Source organism: Oryx dammah, unplaced genomic scaffold, assembly GCF_014754425.2.
Source record: "Oryx dammah isolate SB20612 unplaced genomic scaffold, SCBI_Odam_1.1 HiC_scaffold_16, whole genome shotgun sequence".
Lineage (NCBI taxonomy): Eukaryota > Metazoa > Chordata > Mammalia > Artiodactyla > Bovidae > Oryx > Oryx dammah.
The window spans coordinates 62,952,410-62,978,395 of NW_024070200.1; the positions used below are offsets into that span (position 1 = coordinate 62,952,410).

Consider the following 25,986-nt stretch of genomic DNA (forward strand, 5'->3'; position numbering starts at 1 on the left):
CAAAAACCTAGCCAGAAGAATTCTTGGTTTTAAAATTTCTAAGGCAAGAGACTTAATTTTAATGTCCACTTAAAGTAATTAAGTGGAAAGATAAGGGGATATCATGTTTCTTAAGAAAAGAAATTGTCAGGAAATTTCTCCTTTTCCACTTTTTCTTAAGGAAACAGTTCTTTGTAGCAGTGGTCTGATATTTTTTAAATTACATTACTTTGTAATGATAATTAGGAGTTTGTATCAATAATAGCCATTTTCTGTGTATAAACAAGGTAGGATATTTGATTATACAGTTGAGCTGTGATAACATGACCAAAGTTATGACTTAAGTTACCTTAAGTTGACCTTCGTACCATCTATAGGGGTAAGTCTTCCAAGGTAATTATTAATGGTAACAAGATTGTCCCAAGATGTCTAACCTACATATGAGACCAGAATGTCTTTAAGGGACTTTCACATAATTTTTTTTTTTTTTTGAAGTGGAAGCTACTCATTAGGGGTTGAGTCTAATCTAGTTCTTAAAGTTAGCCCAGGTGGAATGGCTTCTTAGAATTATGTTAGTTTAAGTTTCTGTGTGTATTTAAAAACTTAGAAACACACTAAAAAAAGTTTGGTATGCATACATGTAGGATGTAACTTTTCATCAATTCAATTTGAACTTTTCCTGTTTGCATGAAGGAAAGCTCATTTTATATTGACTTTGAGTACACACCTCTTTTGACCTATTAGAAAGTGTAGAAATTCAATATACTACTTTTACTTTTTTCATGTGGTTAATCAGCAGATTGTTAAGACTTCTTTTCTTTTAAAATATTTTTTATGATGTTGCTACTTTGAATATTTGTAAAATAAAACTTCTGGAAAATGGAAATTAGAAAAGTGCCCAAGAAATGTGGCAGAAAAGAAGGAGTAGTAAATCTTGTTTCCTAAAGTGGAAAGGATAGATAGAGAAACAGAAATGAAAGGAATGTAAATATAATCTGCACATTTTTTTTTCTCTAATTTGCTTAACCCCACTTACTTCCCCTTTCCCTCCTTCCAGCTTTCCACTCTTTGGGGCTAAAAATAAAATATTATTGAAATATTTTTGGGAAACCAGCCTAAAGGTCTTCGCCTTTTTTTTAAATGTTAAACTGCTTCTCATAGTTGAAGGTCTTTAGTCTTGCTAGTCTATGAATTGTCCATTTGATACTTGGTATTTACTTATTGATGTGTGATAGATTTCTTGAATAGTTTATAAATTAACTTTTCCATGTGCTTTAGGTAAATGTGAAATCCTAAAACAAGTACTCATTTGCTTCCTCTGTTGTATCCATCTTCAGCTGCCCAGCATCACCTTCCCTTTTATGTTGTATTCACTGATATTTGCTCTGAGTTTACAAAAGGCTGTAAGAGGAAATTTCCTGTTACAGCATTTTAGGACTTGATGCCTTGCTTTCTTTTTGAAATCTTTTATAATCTTAGGGAAATTGCTGAAAGTTCTAGTCAAAACAGATACATGTTAATTTGTTATGGAATGAAATGTCATCACTGAGTCTTACATGAGTTAGCAATGGAAAATTCTGGGGTATTTAATGAACACACTGTCAGGTGTCAGGTATTCTAAATTTTATGTATTGTGCCTACCTTTCAAGGCTGATCCCTGTGACCTAATGAATCCTTTGTAAAAAAAAAAGTGGACTCAGCTAGGATGTTACACCACCATTGTCGAAGGAACCCTGAGCTCCAGGAAGAGTTGCAGATTCAAGCTGCAGTGGCTGCCGGGGATGTTCACACAGTGCGGAAGATGTTAGAGCAAGGCTACTCTCCAAATGGCCGGGATGCTAATGGCTGGACCCTGCTTCATTTCTCTGCAGCAAGAGGAAAGGAAAGATGTGTTCGAGTATTTCTAGAGCATGGAGGTGAGTTTACTGGGAGCAAACCTTTTTTCCCCAAGAAGAAACAAATGAAATTCTGTTCAGCTTAAAGTAATGTGTGCATGTGTATATAATTTCCAATGCTTCTTTTTTCTAATATTCGACTTCTTCTTCTCTCCTTTGTTATAATTATGCTGAGTTTTGTTTAAAACCAGATTGTCTAAAAAATTGGTTTGATGAATGTGCTTTTTTCCCCCTTGTAACTCCAGTTTCTATATAGCTAGATTTCCCCAGATTATTTCAACTAAAAGCAACCCTTCTTCAGGTTGTCCACCTGCTTTGTTTGAGAAGCAGAAGTGGCTGTGGTCCCAACAACTAAGAATTGCTCAAGTTCCCCCTGTTGAGAATTGCTCTAGCAGACAGATACCATAGGCCCCTATAAATACCATGGCCTTCATGATACCCTATCTTTTGAATTTACCTCTTCTAAAAGCATTTTTAGATGCTTTTATTACTGTTTTAGCTCTTGCCTTTTCTAGAATTGTACATAGTTTCTAGATATCCTACAAGATTATCTGAAGTCTAATTTTATATGCAGTTGGAAGCTACATTTACCATTTTATGTTTTTGCTTTGAAAAACTGTCCATTCCCATAATTAATAGTAACTAATAATTGTCTTAAACTCACTTGTTTCCCTATTAGATTTCCGTTTAATTTATTTTCCTAGATCTACACTTGTACAAGTGTACAAGATGAACAAATGTATTTTTTTGTATTCATATTATTTTCGTAAATTATGATGTAAAGCAGCTTAGTTGGAACTCAGGATTCATTATGTACTACTCTAGGGCCTGGATTGCTTATTAACAATCATTTAGTTCCATTTCTGTGCTGTACTTTTGACTAGTCAAACTTGGAAACTATTTTGAAGTATGGAAAATGTTAGAAGTCGCACAGCTGTCATTAGGGTCTTGTGAATAATGTGAAGATAGGAATATGAAGGCTGTGAGCGTGGACTAACTGCAGGGCACTGCTAAACTGAGACTAGGAATCATCACATGTCTTAGTGGCCCTGAAATAAGAATTATGTCCCAAAAATAGTTGGCCGTTGACAGGACCCCACCATTCGCTAGCCTGGGCCTCTTTTGTGGCTGTCCTCTGCCCCTCCCTGTGGCCCTTGCTCATGCCTCATTTCACCTTCAAACTTGAAAACGTCAGCGCGAAAGGCTGTGAAGGAGTACTGTATGAGGAATGCCAGAAGAAAGATCTGGAAAAACTAAGAAGTGGGTGTAGAATCAGAATAGTTAAAATTCTGATACTGCTTAAGCAAAATAAGGAACTGAACTCAGATTTTTAAATTCGACCTAGTCGTGTTACTTTCTGCATCTGGCAGCCTTGCTTTTAAAAAACTAATTAAAAAAGAAAGGTCAGTTACTCAGGTAATATATGAACTTGTCTCCTTAAAACAAATAAAACACAATTTCAGATAAATTATAAATAAAGCCAAAGTCCCCTTTGGTCAGCTTCCAACCCGTGTCTGCCCACCACTGCCCAGAAGTAACTCATGGCTCTAAGTTTGGTTTGGTCCTTATTTTTCTAGATCATTTCTGAACATACTTCTAGAAAATACATCTTATTGTGTTGTCTGTGGTTTTAGAATATAAATTATACTGACTGTGTTGAAATTCTGCAACTGTTATTTTTTGCTCAGCTATATGTAACTTAAGAATTTTTTAAATGTTAGGTTGGCAGACTTTTTCTGTAAAAGGCCAAATAGTAAATATTTGGGGCTTTGCAAGCCCTTCTTTTTCTGTTGTTAGCTGCTCAACTCTGCCTTTGTGGCATGAAAGCTGTCATATGCAGTGTGAAGGAATGAATGTAGCTGTGTGCTGGTTGAACTTTATCTATAAACACCAGTGGTACTCTAGATTTGGCCTCTGGGTCCCGTTTGCTGAGCTCTATTTCTCCCCCCAACCCCTACTCTCTGTTTCTATACATATGTGTATATAGATACTTTTTTAACAGCTTTTATTGAGAGATAATTCACAAACCTTACAATTTGCCCTTTTCAAGTATACAATTTAGTAGATTTTAATGTATTCATAGAGTTGCACATCTTTCACCACAACCAACTCTGAAACATTTCCATTACCCCAAAAAGAAGTCTTGTCCCCACAAAGAAGTCTTGTACCTATCCCATAGTAATACATACCGGTTTGTGTGTGTGTGTTTAGTCACTCAGTTACATCCAACTCGCTGTGACACCATGGACTATAGCCTGCCAGGCTCCTCTGTCCATGGAATTCTTCAGGTAAGAATCCTGGAGTGGGTTGCCATTTCCTCCTCCAGCAATCTTCCTGGCCAGGGATCAAACCCACATCTCTTGATTCTCCTGCATTGGCAGCAGATTCTTTACCACTGTGCCACCTGGGAATCATATATAGGTTTTCTCTGTTCAGCTGCTCAGTTCAGTTCAGTTCAGTCGCTCAGTTGTGTCTGACTCTTTGCGACCCCATGAATCACAGCACACCAGGCCTCCCTGTCCATCACCAACTCCCGGAGTTCACTCAGACTCATGTGCATCGAGTCAATGATGCCATCCAGCCATCTCATCCTCTGTCGTCCCCTTCTCCTCCTGCCCCCAATCCCTCCCAGCATCAGAGTCTTTTCTAGTGAGTCAACTCTTCGCATGAGGTGGCCAAAGTATTGGAGTTTCAGCCTCAGCATCATTCCTTCCAAAGGATACCCAGGACTGATTTCCTTTAGGATGGACTGGTTGGATCTCCTTGCAGTCCAAGGGACTCTCAAGAGTCTTCTCCAACACCACAGTTCAAAAGCATCAATTCTTTGGCGCTCAACTTTCTTCACTGTCCAACTCTCATATCCATACATGACCACTGGAAAAAACATAGCCTAGACTAGACAGACCTTTGTTGGCAAAGTAATATCTCTGCTTTTGAATATGCTATCTAGGTTGGTTATAACTTTCCTTCCAAGGAGTAAGCGTCTTTTAATTTCATGGCTGCATTCACCATCTGCAGTGATTTTGGAGCCCCCCAAAATAAAGTCTGACACTGTTTCCACTGTTTCCCCATCTGTTTCCCATGAAGTGATGGGACCAGATGCCATGATCTTTGTTTTCTGAATGTTGAGCTTTAAGCCAACTTTTTCACTCTCCTCTTTCACTCTCATCAAGAGGCTTTTTTGTTCCTCTTCACTTTCTGCCATAAGGATGGTATTATCTGCATGTCTGAGATTATTGATATTTCTCCTGGCAATCTTGATTCCAGCTTGTGTTTCTTCCAGTCCAGCGTTTCTCATGATGTTCTCTGCATAGAAGTTAAATAAGCAGGGTGACAATATACAGCCTTGTCATACTCCTTTTCCTATTTGGAACCAGTCTGTTGTTCCATGTCCAGTTCTAACTGTTGCTTCCTGACCTGCATACAGATTTCTCAAGAGGCAGGTTAGGTGGTCTGGTGTTCCCATCTCTTTCAGAATTTTCCACAGTTTATTGTGATCCACATAGTCAAAGGCTTTGGCATAGTCAATAAAGCAGAAATAGATGTTTTCTGGAACTCTCTTGCTTTTTCCATGATCCAGTGGATGTTGGCAATTTTATCTCTGGTTCCTCTGCCTTTTCTAAAACCAGCTTGAACATCTGGAAGTTCATGGTTCACGCATTGCTGAAGCCTGGCTTGGAGAATTTTGAGCATTACTTTACTAGCGTGTGAGATGAGTGTAATTGTGTGGTAGTTTGAGCATTATTTGGCATTGCCTTTCTTTGGGATTGGAATGAAAACTGACCTTTTCCACTCTCCTGGCCACTGCTGAGTTTTCCAAATTTGTTGGCATATTGAGTGCAGCAGTTTCACAGCATCATCTTTCAGGATTTGAAACAGCTCAAATGGAATTCCATCACCTCCACTGGGTTTGTTCCTAGTAATGATTTCTAAGGCCAACTTGACTTCACATTCCAAGATGTCTGGCTCTAGATGAGTGATCACACCATCGTGATTATCTGGGTCATGAAGCTCTTTTTTGTACAGTTCTGTGTATTCTTGCCACCTGTTCTTAATATCTTCTGCTTCTGTTAGGTCCATACCATTTCTGTCCTTTATCGAGCCCATCTTTGCATGAAATGTTCCCTTGGTATCTCTAAGTTTCTTGACGAGATCTCTAGTCTTTCCCATTCTGTTGTTTTCCTCTATTTCTTTCCATTGATCGCTGAAGAAGGCTTTCTTATCTCTTCTTGCTATTCTTTGGAACTCTGCATTCAGATGCTTTTATCTTTTCTTTTGTCCTTTGCTTTTTCCTTCTCCTCTTTTCACAGTTATTTGTAAGGGCTCCTCAGATGGCCATTTTGCTTTTTTTGCATTTCTCTTCCATGCGGATGGTCTCGATCCCTGTCTCTTGTACAGTGTCACGAACCTCTGTCCATAGTTCATCAGGAACTCTGTGTATCAGATCTAGTACCTTAAATCTATTTCTAACTTCCACTGTATAATCATTAGGGATTTTATTTAGGTCATACCTAAATGGTCTAATGGTTATCCCTACTTTCTTCAATTTAAGTCTGAATTTGGCATTAAGGAGTTCATGGTCTGAGCCACAGTCAGCTCCTGGTCTTGTTTTTGCTGACTGTATAGAGCTTCTCCATCTTTGGCTGCAAAGAATATAATCAATCTGATTTCGGTGTTGGCCATCTGGTGATGTCCATGTGTAGAGTCTTCTCTTGTGTGGTTGGAAGAGGGTGTTTGCTATGACCAGTTCATTCTCTTGGCAAAACTCTATTAGCCTTTGCCCTTCTTCACTCCATACTGCAAGGCCAAATTTGCCTGTTATTTTGGCTGTTTCTTGACTTCCTATTTTTGCATTCCAGTCCCCTATAATGAAAATTACATCTTTTTTGGGTGTTAGTTCTAAAAGGTCTTGTAGGTCTTCATAGAACCATTCAACTTCAGCTTTTTGGATCACCGTGATATTGAATGGTTTGCCTTAGAAACAAACAGAGATCATTTTGTCATTTTTGAGATTGCATCCAAGTACTGCCTTTCAGACTCTTGTTGCCCATGATGGCTACTCCATTTCTTCTAAGGGATTACTGCCCACAGTAGTAGATATGATGGTCATCTGAGTTAAATTCACCCATTCCAGTCCATTTCAGTTCGCTGATTGCTAGGATGTCGACGTTCAGTCTTGGCCATCTCCTGTTTCAACTGCTAGGTAGTATTTATTAGTATGGATATACTATCATTTGTTTAAATCAACCTTTTTTATTTTTTGAGAGAGGCTGAATGTTTCTCAGTAGGACATTTTATTTGTTGAGAAGGTAACACATGCATCCATATACATGGTTAACACCTAAAGGAGAGGTGTAAGGAACAGATTGTTGAGAGGGAAACATCTGACCCTCGGTGCTGGTCTTTTCCTCTGCTGCCCAGAGGCACGCTCACTGGATTCTGCTGTGTCCCTGAAGAGACAGTCTGCATCTACGAGTACATAGTTTTCCACCAGCCACCTTCTTGCCTGCTTCCCTTTTGTTAGTCATTGGATCTGCATCTTGATTTTTTCATAACAGTTTCAATAAGTGATAGTTCCCTGTCACTGATTCTATTGTATGGATGTAATTTCTTTAAACTTATTCCCTATTTTGGACATTCTAATTTTTCATTTTTCTTCTTCTAGGACCAGTATTACAGAGAATGTCCTTGACTGATCTTTTTACATGTGTGAGTTTATCTCTTGGATAATTCCTAGAAGTACAATCAAAGGATCGTTAGTTTTTGTTTTTTGTTTTTGTTTTTTTTTTTAATGGATATTGACAAATTGTCCTCCAGAGAAGGTCGTTAATGGCTCTGTCCCTAGCTGGTGTGAGAGGGCCCATGCCCCTGCCTTTGCCAGGAGTATGTTGCTAGGTGGTTTGCTCTCCTGTGTGACGTGCTCGCTTCTTCCCCCAACCCTGGCAAAAGTGAGATGAGTAGCAAAGCCTTGCGGGGCTGGGCTCTTTGCGTGTCTCTTTCTGACTGCTTGCAGGAGTTGTCTATATATTCTCTGCTGGTAGTTACATGTTGCAGCAGTCTTCTCCCAGTTGGTAGCTTTTTCACTTTCTCGCTGTGCTTGTTTTTACTGGGCAGAAGTTTACATTAAGTAAATTGTGTTTTTCTTTTGCCTTATGAGTTGTGCTTTCTGTGTCTTGTACATCATACCACAGGGTCATTATTTGCCTGTACTTTGTTCTAAAAAGTTTCATGATGTTTAGGACCTTAATCTATCCAGAATTGGTTTTGGTGTATCACACAGTTACAATTTCATACATAAAGGAAGCCTACATCATCCCTTCTTTCTCATTGTTGTGCCCTGCCAACATGCATGGTTCCATTAATTCTGTTGTCAGTATGTCCCTAGGTGAGTATCAGTTCAGTTCAGTCACTCAGTCGTGTCCGACTCTTTGCGACCCCATGAATCGCAGCATGCCAGGCCTCCCTGTCCATCACCAACTCCCGGAGTTCACTCAGACTCAACGTCCATCAAGTCAGTGATGCCATCCAGCCATCTCATCCTCGGTCGTCCCCTTCTCCTCCTGCCCCCAATCCCTCCCAGCATCAGAGTCTTTTCCAGCGAGTCAACTCTTTGCATGAGGTGGCCAAAGTATTGGACTTTCAGCTTTAGCATCATTCCTTCCAAAGAAATCCCAGGGCTGATCTCCTTCAGAATGGACTGGTTGGATCTCCTTGCAGTCCAAGGGACTCTCAAGAGTCTTCTCCAACACCACAGTTCAAAAGCATCAATTCTTTGGCGCTCAGCCTTCTTCACAGTCCAACTCTCACATCCATACATGACCACAGGAAAAACCATAGCCTTGACTAGACGGACCTTAGTCGGCAAAGTAATGGTATTGTTGTAAATTGTTGTTCTCTAATAAGGTTTAGTATCTGGGAGAGCAGACCTCCTCTCCCTGTTCTTTAGGGATGCCTAGGCTACTCTTTGTTGTTGTTGTCTCAGTTGCTACATTGTATTTGACTCTTTGCTGCCCCATGGACTACCGCCTGCCAGGCTCCTCTGTCTGGGGGATTTCCCAGAGGAGAGTGGGTTTTCCTTTCCTTCTGCAGGGGATCGTCCCGACCCAGGGACTGAACCCACATTTCCTGCATTGGCAGGCGGATTCTTTACCACTGAGCCGCCTGGAAGCCCTGGCTAATTTTATCACTTTGCATTTCCATATAAAACTTTAAAACAACAAAATTACATACTTTGCAGAAATCCCTCACTCATTCTTGTATAGCACCTTTTACGTCCTCCTTTTTCACATTTCCCTAGTAGAATAAGAACTTTACGGAGTAGTTTTTAAGAGCACATTATGTGTCAGTTGGGGAACATAGATAGGAGTGGAGCCCTCCTCCTGCTCTCCGCTCGCCTTGGCCGCACGTGATGTTAAACACGCTCGGTATTTTGTCTTGGCCTGGCTTCTGATCGCAGACTGGTGCTGCCTGTTCATCGTCTCCATGCTCCCGGCTCACGGCTCAGCATGAGCTGCTGCTTGACCATGTTCTTCTGCAGTAAATGGCCCCAAAGCTGTGCCAGAAACCTCGAAACTACCCTTCTCAATAGTTGTCAGATCATTTCACTCCCTTTCATTGGAGGCACTGTCCTGCCTCTGGGTAAGGAAACCTTGTTCCTCACCAGAACTGTTAAGTGTCTCTTTCATCTCTGCTTCCAGTCAGCGCCCTCCCGGCTAGTCTGCAAATGCAGTGACCTCTTAAAAATGACAGTTACAGTATGTCTTCTTAAAATCCATCAGTGGCTTCCCCCTTCTCTCAGGGTAGTTCTGAGTCCCTAAGGTGACCTCGTGGCCCTGCAGTGTCTGCTCGTCTGCCGTGTCTCCCAGTTTGTCTGTGAGCTGCCCTTTCCCCTGGCCTCTGCTGCCTCACTCACCTCTCCCCACGCTTCTCAGGGAAGCCTCCCCTCACCATCCGGACTCGGTCAGATCTCTCTGTGATATGGTACTGCTAGGCTCTGTACCTTTGTATTGTAGCTCCTGTCACAAGCAATGAAATAATAATTTATTTTATTAATAATAAAATAATAAATTACTTTTGTAGTATTCTATTTAGTTCTCTTCTAGTTTGAGGCTTCATGAGGACAGAACCCGTGTCTGTATTCTCATTGAGAGAGAGAAAGAAGAAATAAACACCAGTTACCTAAGATAATTGTTCCCCAACTTTACAGAGACAAGGCTGATCCTTTATTATTATTATTATTATTATTATTAAAAAATATTGATTGAAATGGGCCAGTCTTCTGGTAGGATTAGAAAAGTGCCTGAATTCTTCATACCTGCTCTTTTCCTTAAACCACAGTTTCTTTAAGAGCTTTTAAACTGAGTTAGGTTGGCCCTATCCTGTTAACAAGCTTATTTTGTGCTGGACATTAAGGTGAAATGAAGTCAAAAATTCAAATATGGGGCAGGGAGAAATGCACAGAAACAGGATTTGCTTTCCTCTCTCCCTCCTCCCTCCCCCACCTCTGCACAGAGAAAGAGAATCCGCACAGATAGAGGAGGGGGAGGTGGCCAGTTGGCCACTTGTTCAGGTATTTATTCAGCAGGTATTTATTGAGTGCCTGACATATGCTAGGCTCTGGCCAGGCCCTGAGATGTGGACCTAATCATTATGTTCCGCTTCTGATACTCCACAGTCTACTGGGGGGATGGATTTATAGCCAGCATTTGTTGAACATTTAGTATCAGCCTGATTCTGCACAACTGTTCACGAGGTTAAGTAAGTAAGGAGTGTGTTTTCCACTGAGAAAACTGAGCCACAGAATGGTAAGTAATTTGCTCACCATCAATTCCCCTTGTAAGTTGATTCCGTATGACCTGTAAGAAGGCAGTGCAGGACCGAGAGGCTGAGCTGAGCACTGTTCATAAGCCACCGCCCACTGTGGTGGGGGTGGAGGTGGCGGGAGAGGCAGCGAAGGCCTGCTGCGGCAAGCGTGGTTTGGTTGTGGTCTTGAAAGGTGAGGCCATGCAGGGTGCTGGAAGGTTGGCGTTGTGGAGTTACTCCAAACTCAGAAGACACTGATGAAGGGTTGAAGGAAAAAGGAAGCGTGTTTGGTTTTAGGAGCTGAGATTCAGCGTGATTGGAGCGCATCCAATCCAATCTATTTGGGGGGCAGTGGTGAGCCATGTGAGAGAGAGGAGTGGGAGAAACAGATGTGTGCTGTGGAAAAGCTCACTGGTTGTAGCATTGTGAACTTAGTGAAAGGGCCCAAGACTTCAGGCGTTGCTGCCTGATCAGGACTGCAGCCTCATCTCCCTGCACCCCACGTGTGTTTCCTGAGCACCTGCTTTGTGCCAGGCACTGTTCGGAGGGCTGGGACTACAGTAACAAAATAAAGTCTCTACTGTTGTGACACTTACGTTTCAGTAACTGACAGTATACAATATCAGATTGTGAAAAGAAAAGAATCAGAGAAGAGGTAAAGAGGTACAGACTGCTATTTTAAATTAGGTATTCGTGGAAGGCCTCTAACGTGACATGTTAGCTGAGGCCTGAAAGAAATGAAGACCAAACCATGTAGGTATCTGGGAGAAAAGTGTTAAGTAAAACTCTAGGTTGGGAACATCTTAGCACTTTCAAGAAGAAGCCAGGAAGATGGTGGCTGGAGCAGAATGACGGGAGAGGGGACCAAACAGGGCTCAAGAGTCAGGCAACATGTCCTGTAGCTCTTAGACCTTTACCTGTGCTCGGAGTGAGAAGGGAGGGGTGCCAGTGACCGCTTCTCAACTGAGGAATGATACGAACTTCCTGAAAGACTCACTCTGGCTGCTCTGAGAAAGACAGATTGTAGACGAGCAGGGGAAAAAAATCAGAAAACCTCTCCAATACTTTGAAATAGTTCAGATGAGAGATATCCATGGCTTGGGCTACATGATAGCAGTGGATGTGTTGAGAAGTGGTCAGATACTGGATATATTTTGAAAATGGAGACAACACGCTGTGATGATAGATTGACTGTGAGGTGAGAGGGAAGGAAACCCTGAGGTTTCTAAGGGGAATAACTAAGGTTTGGGGGCTGAGGGTTTGGAAGAAAAGAGTTGTCATTTACTGAATGAATAGGAGAAAGTTAGCCAAAGCAGTTGGTCGGGGGGTGTGTGAGGGGAGACATAGATATTTAATTTAAGCCTTTCACCCTACCAGAAATTTTTAATCTCAAGTGCATTAAAGGATTGAATCTTTCAGGTAAATCTGTGCACCTGCACAGTGAACCTACCAGTGAGTGAGCACACAGATCTATCAAAACTCGGATCTCAGAAGTTGCCCTCTCTGTGCTGTGGTGACAGCGATGTGACTGCAGAAGGCAGCCTGGCTGGGGAGCAGCTGTGTGACGTGTGCTTATGAGCAAGTTTGTGTTACTAATACTGTCTGTGTTCCAAACGGGGGAAAAAGTAATATGAGGCTGTCTTCAGTGTAATCTAAACCCGTGCTGTCTATAGCATGTGTAGCAGCAGGCATACCTCAGAGATACTCAGGGCTCAATTCCAGACCATCACAGTGAAGCGAATGTTGCAGTAGGGGGAGTCACACGAATTTTTTGGTTTCCTAGTGCACGTAAAAGTTATGTTTAGACTATACTGTAGTCTGGGAACTGTCGGAAGAAACAATGTACATACTTGAGTTAAAAAATGCTTTATTGCTAAAAAATTGCCGTCATCTGAGCCTTCAGTGAGTTATAATCCTTTTGCCGGTGGAGGATCTTTCCTCATGTTGATGGCTACTGACTCATCAAGGTGGAGGCTGCTGAAGGCTGGAGTGGCTGTGGCAGTTTCTTAAAATATGACACAAATGAAGTTTGACCATCAGTTAACTCTTCCTTTCACAAATGACTTCCCTATAGCCTGCACAAATGTTTGATAGCATTTTATTCACAGCAGAACTGCTTTCAAAATTGGAGTTAATTCTGTCAAACCCTATTGCTGTTTTATCAACTAAGTTTATGTAATATCCTGAAGTCTTTGTTGTGATTTCAACAACCTCCAGATTCCATCTTAAGAAATCACTTTCATTACTTGTCCATGAGAAGCAACTCCTCATCTCTTAAAATTTCATCATGAGATTGCAGCAGTTCACTCACTCACGTCTTTAGGCTCCACCCCTAATTCTAGTTCTCTTACTAAGTAATCTGCAGTTCCTTCCTGCACTGGTCTTGACCCTCTCAGCATCATCTATGAGAGTTGGAATCAACTTCTTCCAGCTCTTAATATTGATATTTTGTCCCCTTCCTATGAGTCATGAATGTTCTAAATGGCATCTAGAATGGTGAATTCTTTCTAAAAATTTTTCAATTAACTTTTCCCACATCCATCAGAGGAATCACTATCTATGGCATCTGTAGCCTTAGGCAATGCATTTCTTCAGTAGTAAAATTTCATAGTCGAAATTACACCTTAACCTATGAACTACAGAATGGATATTGTGTTAGGCATGAAAACAGAATTGATCTTATTTATATCTCTATCATAGCTTTTGGATGGCTAGGTGCATTGTCAGTGAGCAGTAATATTTGAAAGGAATCTTTATTTCTGAGCAGCAGTTCTTGACTTTGAGCTTTATACATTCAGTAAACTGTATTGTACACAGGTGTACTGTCATCCAGGCTTTGTTGTTCCATTTATAGAGCAAAGGCAGGGTAGTTTGATACAATTCCTAAGTGTCCTCGGACTTTGGAATGGTAAATGAGCACTGGCTTCAACTTAAAGTCACCAGCTGCTTTAACAAGAGTCAGCCTGTGCTTTGAAGCCAGACTTTCACTCCTCTATGAAAGTCCTAGGTAGCCTCTTATTCCAATAACATCGAATCACTGTTGTTTAGTGTGGCCATCTTCATTAATTGTCTTCTAGAGAATTTGCAGCAACTTTTCCATCAGCACGTGCTGCTTTGTCTTACATTGTGATGTATGGAGATGGCCTCTTTCCTGGAACTTCATGAATCAACCTCTGCTAGCTTCAGACTTTTTTTTTTTTTTTTTGAAGTTTCCTCACCTCTTGCAGCCTTCATATAGCTGAAGCAAATTAGGGCCTTCTCCAAATTAGGCTTTGGCTAAATTAGGGCATGTTGTGGCTATTTTGATCTTCTGTTTGGCCCACTCAAACTTTCTCCATATCATAAAAAAGGCTACTCCACTTTTTTATTATTCCTGTGTTCATTGGAGTAGCCCTTTTAATTTCCTTCAAGAATATTTCCTTTGCATTCACATCTTAGCTAACTATTTTGCAAAGAAGCTAGCTTTCGGCGTGTCTCAGTTTTCAACATCTTCCTCACTAAGCTTAATCATTTCTAGCTTTTGATTTAAAGTGAGAGACATGTGACTCTTCATTTTCAACAGTTAAAGGCCTGATCATTTGTGTCCCAGGAGATAGGCCTGAGAAGAGAGAGAGACTGGGGTTGGTGGAGCAGTCAGGACACATACAACATTTGTTAAGTTGACTGTCTTATTATGGGTGGTTTTGTGGCAACCCTAAATAATTGAAATAGTCACAGCTAAGATAACTGATCACCATAACAAATATAATAATGATGAAAAAGTTTGAAATATTTCAAGAATTATCCTAATATGATACAGGGAGACAAAATGAGCAAATACTGTTGGAAAATGGCACTGATTTAGTTGCTGTAGGTGATGTTGCCAACTTACAGTTTTTAAAAAACGTAGTCAGTATCTCTAAGTGCAGTAAAGTGTAGTCAGTAAAATAGATGCCTGTATTTACAGGTAAGTTAAAAACTTCAGTTCCACAGTCACACTATCCCTGTTAAAGGTGCTCAGTAGCCACACGTGACTAGTAGAGCATAAAACGTTGGCCTGTGCATATAAGTAAGTGATATTTTGCTGTTTTACTTTCAAATATCCTGCTTCAAAATGATGAACGCTTAGGGTTTTATAAAGTCCAAAAATATCAGTGTTTCCAAACAAAAATGTGATGCATATGATTGTATCTTTGTCCTCATCCCGGTGGTCTTTCTGATGAGGTTAGTGTGCCGTTTGAATTATGGGGAAGAATGTTTGCCATAAGAGTGCAAATTTTAAGAAACCCAGTATTGTATTCATTTTCCCACTTTGAATCTTTCTAAAAATTCTAATACTACATTGAACATTTCAAGAGTGTAACAGTAAGAGACCGTGTATTAGCTGGTGTGTTTATTTATCTTCAGATTTGGTGTTTATGCAAACAGACCTGGAGGGCAGTAAGCTGAAGCTCTAGAAGTTAATTTCATAAAGCAGATCCCCAGAGTAAACTGAGAAAAGTGTCTCAGGTCTCCTCTCGGTACAGTAGATAAAATCCTCTTGCTGAAACAGAAAATAAATGGGAGATAAGGGATTGGTCAAAGAAATTCATAGCATGATCATGAGAAATTATTTTTCATTTTTCAAAAATGAAAGATTTTACAAATGGTAATCCCAAATGTGGTGAAATGGGGACATTGATGGTAGACATTTATGAAAGCATTTGTGGAAAGAAGTTTAGTAGTATGTGTTAGATCCTGAGAAATGGGAGCTCTTTTTGCCAGTAAATCTACTTTTATTTATTTATTCCAAGAAGCAGCTTAAATGCAGGAATTTTTTCCTGTATGAAAATTTTACCCTTTATTATATGTAATTTTGAAAATGGAGGCATTTTCAGTGCCTAAATATAGAGGGAAAAATAATTAGACTATGATTACAGTTATATATATTTTTTAAATATATAAAAGGAAAGCTGAAAGCTTTCTGCCATCACTGTGGACAGTAGTTATTGAGGAATGCTGTTTTTGCTTTGCTGCTTTTCTAAATTTTCAGTTTTTCATTAGCAAAAAAGTAATGTTTCTTGGGGAAATCCTATTTGGGAACATTACACCACCTGACTCTCCAGTTCTTTGTTCTGTGGTGAATTATTAGTCAAGTTTTAAGGATTTGTCTAGATTCTTTTCCTCCATCACTGTTGCTTTTCTTTCCTATAATGACACTTATGGCACATTGCATAGCTGTTTCTAGACCTCGAAGCAGTGTCTTTTCCTGTGCCACTTCACTTTGCATTTGGTACTTTTACAACTTTTAAGAAGAGTAATCACATAAATAGCAAATTAAGGTGCAATGCTTATACATATATTTTGTAAAATTCTGAGTTTCCCACTTTTAGGATTTTATAATGTCCAAGAGTATTTGAGCTTTTAAACACAGATGGGAAGCATGTAATAACCTCTGTAAATACTCTGGTAATGTTTTTGACCAAATTAGTGTATATATTTTAATCCTTAGGACAACCAGTTTAAAAAAAAAAAAGATAATGCAAAGACGTATAGCTAGAACATCAATGGAGAAATTAAAATGGAATGCTAAAAATTGTTCTGATAATATTTTTAAAAAGGTATAAAGGAAAGAAGAGAGACTAGGAGACAAATGGAAAACAATAATAAAATGGTAAATCAATTATATCAATATTTACATTAAACATTAATGAACAAAACACTCTGATGAAAATCTAGAAATTATCAGAAAGGTAAGTAGACAAAACTAAATTATATGCTGCTTATAAAGATATACTTTAAAGGTACAGGTAGGTTGAAAGTAGGTAGATGGATGGTATATGTTCTGGAAATATACCATGCAAATAGCAAGCATGTGAAAGCCTGAGAGGCTACATTAGTGGCGTATGAAATAGATTAAGACATAGACTACTATCAGAACTAAACAGAGGCGTTTCATAGTGACAAGTGGGGCACTTCACTAGGAGGAATAACACTCATAAAATGTGCCCGAAAAGGGAACTTCAAAATACGTGAGGCAAAAAATTGACAATGAAAGGGAGAAATGGACAATTTCACAATCCTGAATATTTTAACATTTCTCAGCAATTGATAGAACATCTAGATGTAAAATATCAATATCTAGAGAAAATCTTAAAAACATTATCAAACACATTGACATATTGTTTTTGAAAATAGCATCCAGCACTTTCAGAATATGCATTCTGTGTGTGTGTGTTATGGCCACTGGAATAAGCCATATGCTGGCAGTAAAGTAAGTGTCAGTAAAGGTTAAAAGGCTGAAATCTTAAGGGTATATTCCCTAACTGCAATGGAATTCTATTAGAAATCAACAACATCAACATATCTAGGACAGCCTCAGACGTTTGGAAGTCAAATTTTGAACTGAATGATAGTGAAAGCACAGCATACCAGAATTTCTGGGGTATACTAGAGCAGTGCTTAGAGAGGAATTTATAGCTTTAAATGTTTGAACAGGAAAGACAAACCATCATAAATCAGTTATTTTTTAACTTAAACTTGAAAAAGAAGAAATTGAGCCCAAAGTGGCTATTCCCGTTTTATTCTCTCTGCTCTCCAACAAGCTCTGTGTCACAGTATCATGAGAGCTGGAATCCTGCTTGATTGCAGAAGGGACTGACCTGATTTTGGAGCCCATGGAAATGCCCCATGCTTGGACTGCTGTTGAAAATAACCCTGGTCTTGATCTAGGTGGTAAACAAACTGCAGGCTTGTTTGACTTGCGGCACAGCTACTTGATTAAGGCTCTAATACCAGTTGGGGCAAGCAACAGAGCAGACTCACATTTAATAGGAGACCTGACAAATGAGATAGCCATGTGGGCTTTGATAAGCTGCTGTGTATTCTTGGGAATTTGGAAGGCTGATGCATGCTTAAGAAAGACCAGAGAGGACCCAGTTATCGACTCATCTCTCGTTGAACTTGAAGCCAGAAAATGAAAGCTGTGACATATTTGTAAATTGTCTGATTATTAAATGTATGTATCAACCTACACACAGATCTCCTTGGCAAAAGATGGAAGCCTTACTGGTTCAAATTGCTTAAGCACAATCTCTAACCAGTTACTGGTCAAGTATAAGTTATTCCTAGGAGCAGCCCCTAGAAGCCCTGCTTTGACAATGACAACTGAGCAGAGACACTGTATACTCTTCAGGAAGACAAACTATGTAAAATTAGTTTAGGCAATTCACTAAAACTAATAATGACAGCAGCCAACCTAGAAGATGTAAGGATAAAAATCCAGGGATGCTGTGATATAGTCTAAGATGTTCAATTTTCAGTAAAATCAAGAGACTTGCTAATAAACTGGAATGTATTGCTCATACATAGGAAATGGAACTAGCTAATACAAAATGAGTCTGAAGAGGCAGATGCTACATTTAAAAAAGTTTCAGGATAGCTATTATAAAGGTAGAGAACTAAGGAAACCATGTTCAAAGAATGAAATGACAACGTGTGACTGTGACTCATCAGATAGAGATGATCAGTAAAGAAACTGAAGGCCCAGTATTGTGGCCACCTGATGTGCAGAGCTGACTCATTAGGAAAGACCCTGATGCTGCGAAAGATTGAAGACAGGAGGAGAAGGGAACGACAGAGGACGAGACGGTTGGATGGCATCACCGACTCAATGGACATGAGTTTGAGCAAACTCCAGGAGATGGTGAAGGATAGGGAGGCCTGGCGTGCTGCAGTCCATGGGATTGTAAAAGAGTCAGACAAGATTGAGCAACTGAACAACAATATATATACAGGAGTGTGTATATGTATATATATAATATTTTTATATATATAAATTCTAGAATTGAAAGTGCAATAATAAATGAATTCATTAGAGTGATTAACAGAGATTTGAGCTGGCTCAAGAAGGAATTTGTGACTTTGAAAATTGATCAATAAACATTATCCAGTCTGAGGAACATGCATAAAAAAGAATTTTGAAAAAAAATGACAATAAGATATTTAAGATAGCTTATGGTCAGAATAACTTGTTTGACCAGTAACTGGTCAGAGGTTGTGCTTAAGCAATTTGAGGCAGTAAAACTTTTACTTTGCCAACGTGATCTGTGTATTAGGTTTAGACACATACAGTAATCAGATAATTTATAGGTATGCCCCAACTTTCATTTTCTGGCCTCATGTTTAACCAGAGATGAGTAGATAACTGGGGTCCTCTCTGGTCTTTCTTAAACATGTATCAGCCTTCCAAATTTCCAGGAATATGTGGCAGCTTATTGAAGCCCATATAGCTGTCTCATTTGCCAGGTCTCCTGTTACATGTGAAGTGATTCTCTTACTTGCTGTAAGCAGTGTCAGAGCCTCACTCAGGGGCCCCACAGATCTGTGGAATATTATTAAGCATACCAACACATGCAAAGAAAGAAGTCCTTTTAGCTGAAAGAAAAGTACCATGTGTAATCCAAATTCACAGGACAAATAAAAATCACTGGTAAAGGTAACTATGCATGTAAAAAACAGTGTGTTCATTCCTATTGCTTTTATTACCTCCCAGTTTTAAGGTGTTGGCCAGACTGTTCTCATCTGTAGGCTTAACTGGGGAAGAATTTGCTTCCAAGCTCACTCAGGTTGTCATCAGATTAATTCCCTTGGTTGTATAGGACTGAGGGCCGTAGCTGAAGGTTGCCAGTAGTTCTTAGAGGTAAACTGCAGATTCTTGTCCTGTGGGCTTTCCCAGCAAGACCCCTTAGTTCGTGCAGGCAGCAGGGAGAGTTGCTGCAGTGAGTCTGCTAGCAAGATGGAGCCTCGTGTATCATGGCATACGCAGCAGTGGCATTCCGTCACCTTTGCCGGGTTTAGGTTAGCGGGAAGTCCAGGTCCTGCTCATCTGCATGGGGAGAGATTTACACAAGGGCGTGCGCATCAAGAGGCAGGGGTTACGGGAGGGGCCCCCTGAGCAGCGTGCTGCCATAGACAGTGTAAATATGTTTCCCCCTTTTCACCTCTTAAAAGACAGCATAAATAATTACAAAACGGTGGTTGGGCTTATATAAAGATGTAATGTATATGACAGTAATAGCGCAAAGGAAGGGAGAGGAAAGGGGGCTCTCAGGGTACAGTTTCTCTGTATTGCTAGAATTACATTCAAAGTAAGAATAGGGATGAAATTATAAACAGAAGAAATCAGTGGAATGGGAAATAGACAAATCACGGGAAAAATTGATGAAAACAAGAAAAAGCTGGTTCTTTGAAAAGATCAATACAATTGATAAACCTCAAGGTAGACTGATGAAGAAAACAAAAAAGCACATAAGCAATAACAAGTATTAGGTTTTCACTGCAGATCCTGTAGACACTAAAATGATAATAAGGAACATAATGAGCACCCTTCTGCCATTTAGAAGAAATGGACAGTTTGCTTGAAATACACAAATGGCCAGAACTAAACAGAATAATTTGATCAGTTTACAACAAAGAAACTTAGTTCATAACTAAAACTGTGCTAAAAACCTTAGACCCGGCTGCCTTTTCTGTTGAATTATTTCAAATAATAAAGGCATAAACATTAACAAACTCTGAGGAAATGATCCCAGACTTAAATTGTATAAGGTTTGTAGTACCCTGAAACCAAGTAAAGATATTTCAAGGAATGAAAACAACAGAGCACTATCCCTTATGACAACAGATAGAAATACCCTTAACACAGTACTATCAAGTCTCATACACCATTATATAAAAAGGAATATATCACAGCTAAGGAGTGTTTACCCCAGGAATGCAAACTTACCTTAATATCTGAAAATATATTGAGTAATTTACACTGTTAATAGAATAAAAGTAAATACCAAATGATCATTCCAATAGATGCAGAAAGCGGAATCGACAATATGTTTTTCAGTTGCTAACTTGTGTCCAATTCTTTATGACTCCATGGACTGTAACCTGCCAGGTTCCATGGAATTTCCCAGGCAAGAATAGATAGTGGTGTGGGTAGCCATTCCTTTCTCCAGGGGATCTTGCTGACCCAGGGATTGAACTCGGATCTCCTGCATTGCAGGCAGATTCTTGATCATCTGAGCCATCAGGGAAGTGCTTCTCCAATTTTGAACCAGACAGTTGTTCCATGTCTGGTTCTAACTGTTAAACACCCTTGAACCGCAAGGGTGCTCATTATATTCGTTATTATCCTTTTCGTGTCTACAGGATCTGTAGTGAAAACCTGATACTTGTTATTGGTTATGTGCTTTTTTTGTTTTCTTGACCCTATGGATTCTTGGGAGACAGGTAAAGTGGTCTGGTATTCCCGTCTCTTGAAGAATTTTCCAGTTTATTATTAGCCACACAGTCAAAGGCTTTAGCATAGTCAGTGAAGCAGAAGTTTTTCTGGAGTTCGCTTGCTTTCTCAATGATTCAGCAAATGTTGACAATTTGATCTCTGGTTCCTCTGCCTTTTCTAAACCCAGCTTGTACATCTGGAAGTTCTTGGTTCACATACTGCTGAAGCCTAGCTTGAAGGATTTTGAGCATAACCTTGCTAGCATGTGAAATGAGCACAATTATATGGTAGTTGGAGCATTCTTTGGCATTGCCGTTCTTTGGCATTGGGATGAAAACTGACCTTTTCCAGTCCTATGGCCACTGCTGAGTTTTCCAAATTTGCTGGCATATTGAGTGCAGCACTTTAACAGCACCATCTTGGAGGATTTGAAATAGCTCTGCAGGAATTCCTCACCTCCACTAGCTTTGTTCATAGTTATGCTTTCTAAGGCCCACTTGACTTCACACTCCAGGATATCTGGCTCTAGGTGAGTGACCACACCATCATGGTTATCCAGGTAGTTAAGACCTTATATAGTTCTCTGCAATCTTGCCACCTCTTCTTAAACTCTTCTACTTGTGTTAGGTCCTTACCATTTCTGTCCTTTATCGTGCCCATCCTTGCATGAAATGTTCGCTTAATATCTCTAGTTTTCTTGTAGAGATCTCTAATCTTTCCTATTCTGTTGTTTTCCTCAATTTCTTTGCATTGTTCATTTAACAAGGCTTTCTTTTTTCTCCTTGCTGTTCTTTGAAACTCTGCGTTCAGTTGGGTATATTTTTCTCTTCTTTCCTCAGCTATTTGTTAAGCCTCCTCAGACAACCACTTCTTTTTCTTTGGGATGGTTTTGGTCACTGCCTCCTGAACAGTGTTATGAACCTCCATCCATAATTCTTCAGGCGTTCTGTCTACCGTATCCAATCCTTGAATCTATTCATCACCTCCACAGTGTAATCATAAGGGATTTGATTTAGGTCATATTTGAATGGCCTAGTGGTTTTCTCTGCTTTCTTCAATTTAAACCTAAATTTTGCAATAAGGAGCTCATTATATGAACCACAGTCAGCTCCAGTTGTTTTTACTGACTGTATAGAGCTTCCCAATATTTGGCTGCAAAGAACATAAATCTGAGTTTGGTATTGACTGTCTGGTGACGTCCATGTGTAGAGTTGTCTCTCGTGTTGTTGGAAAAAAGTGTTTGTTATGACTAGTGTGTTTTCTTGGCAAAACTCTTAATCTTTGCCTTGCACTCTAAGGCCCAACTTGCCTGTTCTTCCAGGTACCTTTTGACTTCCTACTTTTGCATTCTAGTCTCCTGTGATGAAAAGGGCATCTTTTTTTCATGTTGGTTCTAGAAAGTGTTGTAGGTTTTCATAGAACCAGTCTACTTCAGCTTCTTTGGTATCAGTGGTTAGGGCATAGACTTGGATTACTGTGAAGTTGGATAGTTTGCCTTGAAAAATGAACCAAGATCATTCTTTCATTTTTGAGATTGCACCCAAGTACTGCATGTCAGGTTCATTTGTTGACTGTGAGGGCTATTCTGTTTCTTCTAAGGGATTTTTGCTCACAGTAGTAGATGTAATGGTCATCTGAATTAAATTTTCCCATTCCCGTCCATTTTAGTTTACTTATTCCTGAGATGTCAGTGTTCTGTTTGGCCATCTCTTACTTGACCACATCCAATTTACCTTAACAGTGGACCTAACGTTCCAGGTTACTGTGCAATACTGTTCTTACTGACTTTACTTTCACCACCAGATACATCCACAGCTGTGTGTCATTTCCACTTTGGCCCAGGCACTTCATTCTTTCTGGAGCTGTTAGTAATTGCCCTCCACTCTTCCTCAGTAGGATACTGGACACCTTCCAGCCTAGGGGGGTTGTCTTCTAGTGTCATATCGTTTTGCCTTTTCATACTGTACATGGGGTTCTCCAGGCAAGAATATTGGAGTCGGTTGCACTTCTCTGGTGGACCACGTTTTGTCAGAACTCTATACAATGATCTGTCTGTCTTGGGTAGCCCTCCTGCATGGCATGGCTCATAGCTTCATTGAGTTATGCCAGCCTCTTCACCACAACAAGGCTGTGATCCATGAAGGGGTTGACAATATAGTATACCCATTTATCATAACACTCTTAGCAAGCCAAAAGCAGAAGATAACTTCCAAACACTAAGGAAAGGCACTTGTGGAAAACTACAAGTTTTCCAAAGACTACAGAATTACATCATAGTAAATGAACTGCTGAATGCTTTCCCTCTAAGATCGGGAACAAGGCAAGTGTATATACTTTTACTACATTTATTCAACATTTTGTTATTCAAATAAAAGTCCTGGAATTGGAAAAGAAGAAGTAAAGCTGTCTTTATTTGCAGAGAACATAATGGTGTATTTAGCAAATTGTAAGAAATCTACAAAGATACCTAGAACTAAAAAGTGAATTTAACTAGATTACAGAGTATACAGGTCAATACACAAAAATCAATTTTATTTCTCTATACCAGCAAATAACATTTAGAAAATGAAATGTAAAACAATTAATTATAATAGCAACAAAGTTTAGTAATAAATGTAATGAAAGATGTGCAATACTTAATACACTGAAAAGTACAAAACATTGCTGAGGGAAATTAAAGAAGACCTGAGTAATTAGAAAGGTGTTCTGTATTCACGGTTTAGAAGAAAAAATAGTATTTAGATAATTTGGAACAGGTTTACATTTTTGAAATATTTAGCATATTCCAATCAATATTTTTACAGGCTTGTTTGAAGAAATTGGTAGGTTGGTTCTAAAATTTATTGGCCAAAACAGTTTTAAAGAAAGTTTGAGGATGTTACCTGCTATCAAAACTTACTATAAAGCTCCAGTAATCAAGATAATCAGGTACTGGTATATGGATACACTTTTAGATTGGTGAAACAGAATAGAGTTCAGAAATAGATCCACACTTGTATGGTAAACTATTTTGTGGCAAAGGCACCAGGATAAATAATTGAGGAAAAGGCAGTCTTTTAAACAAATTTGTTTGTTGTTCAGTTGCTAAGTTGTGTCTGACTCTTTGCAACCACATAAACTATAGTGCCCCAGGTTTCCTTTTCCTTCACTATCTCCTGGAGTTTGCTCAGACTCAGGTCCATTGAGTCAATGATGCCATCCAACTATCTCATCCTCTGACGCCCCCTTCTTCTCCTGTCTACAATCTTTCTCAGCATCAGGGTGTTGGAGCTTCAGCATCAGTCCTCCCAGTGAATATTCAGGGTTAATTTCCTTTAGGATTGACTAGTTTGATCTCCTTGCTGTCCAAGGGACGCTCAAGAGTCTTCTCTAACACCGCAATTCAAAAGCATCAATTCTTTAGCATTCAACCTTCCTTATGGTCCAACTCTCACATCTGTACATGACTACTGGAAAAACCATAGCTTTGACTGTGTAAACCTTTGTCAGCAAAGTGATGTCTCTGCTTTTTGATATACTGTCTAGTTTTATCATAGAAATGAGCAAGCATCTTTTAATTTCATGGCTGCAGTCACCGTCCACAATGAGTTTTTTTAGCCCAAGAAAATAAAATCTGTCACTGTTTCCACTTTTTCTCCTTCTATTTGCCATAAAGTGATGGGACCAGATGCCATGATCTTTGTTTTTTCAGTGTTGAGTTTTAAGCCAGCTTTTTCACTCTCCTCTTTCACCCTCATCAAGAGGCTCTTTAGTTCACTACTTCCTCTTCACTTTCTGCCATTAGAATGGTATCATCTGCATATCTGAGGCTGTTGATATTTCTCCCAACATTTTGATTCCAGCTTGTGATTCATCCAGCCTGGCATTTTGCCTGATATATTCTATATAGAAGTTAAATAAGCAGGGTTACAGTGTACAGCCTTGACGTGTTCCTTTCCCAATTTTGAATCAGTCTGTTGTTCCATGACTGGTTCTAACTGTTGCTTCTTGACCTGCGTACAGGTTCTCAGACAGGTAAGATGGTCTGGTATTTCCATCTCTTTAAGCATTTTCCTCTGTTTGTTGTGATCCACACAGTCAGAGGCTTTCTTGTAGTCAATAAGCAGAAGTAGGTAAATGTTTTTCTGGAATTCCCTTGCTTTTTCTGATACAGCAGATGCTGACAATTTGATATCTTGTTCCTGGGTTTTTTCTAAATTCAACTTGTACATCTGAAAGTTCTTGCTTCCTGTAAACAAATGGTGCTTAAACCACTTATATGGAAAATAATGAACCTTGATCTGATGTACACTCTACACCGAAACCAGCTAGCAGTGGATCATTGCTCTAAATATAAATGTTAAAGTTATGGAACTTTTAGAAGAAAACACAAAATCTATTTTGTGTTAGGCAAAGATTTCTTAAACAGGACACAAAATGCACAAACCGTCAAAGAAATGACAGTAGACGTCATCAAAATTTAAAACTTTTTCTCTTCCAAAGACACATTATATAAAGTAAAAAGGCAAGCAGTAGACAGGAGAAAACACAAGACGAAAGGGCTTGTATCCAGAATATATGCACAGTTGGGTTTCAAACTCAGTCATGAGTAAAAGTACATAATAAAAATGGGTAAATGATTTCAAGAGACACTCCACAAAAAGAAAGTATATAAATAAACCCAATATCACTAGTCATTGGGGAATTGTATGTTAAAATCCCAGTTAAGTTACCACCTTATACTCAACAGAACTGGTAAAATTAACATTGCTAATAATGCCAAGTATTAGTGAAGATGTAGAACATTCGGAATTCTCATACATTGCTAGTGGGACTGTAATATTGTGTAGTCATTTAGAAAAAGTTTGGTACCTTTTTTAGGTTAAACTTAAATTTAGGGATTCTTAAGGGGCTCAGTGGTAAAAAAAAAAAAAAAAAAAAAGATCCTTCTGCCAGTGCAGGAGATGTGGGAGATGCAAGTTCGATGCCTGAGTCGGGAAGGTCCCCTGGAGGAGGAAGTGGCAACCCACTCCAGTATTCTTGCTTGGAGAATTCCATGGGCAGAGGAGCCTGGTGGGCTACATTACAGTCTGCGGG

General features: G+C 39.5%; 1 protein-coding gene across 2 annotated transcripts in view; it reads left to right on the forward strand.

Annotated features, from left to right (window-relative positions):
- Positions 1-25,986, forward strand: part of ASB7 (ankyrin repeat and SOCS box containing 7) — a 54,741-nt gene that overhangs the window by 8,388 nt on the left and 20,367 nt on the right. For both annotated transcript variants that reach the window (XM_040257037.1, XM_040257036.1), the window contains exon 4: positions 1,629-1,895. In XM_040257037.1, coding sequence (XP_040112971.1) covers positions 1,685-1,895 — 211 coding nt within the window. In that variant the 5' untranslated portion in view covers positions 1,629-1,684. The remainder of the gene's footprint in view (positions 1-1,628; positions 1,896-25,986) is intronic.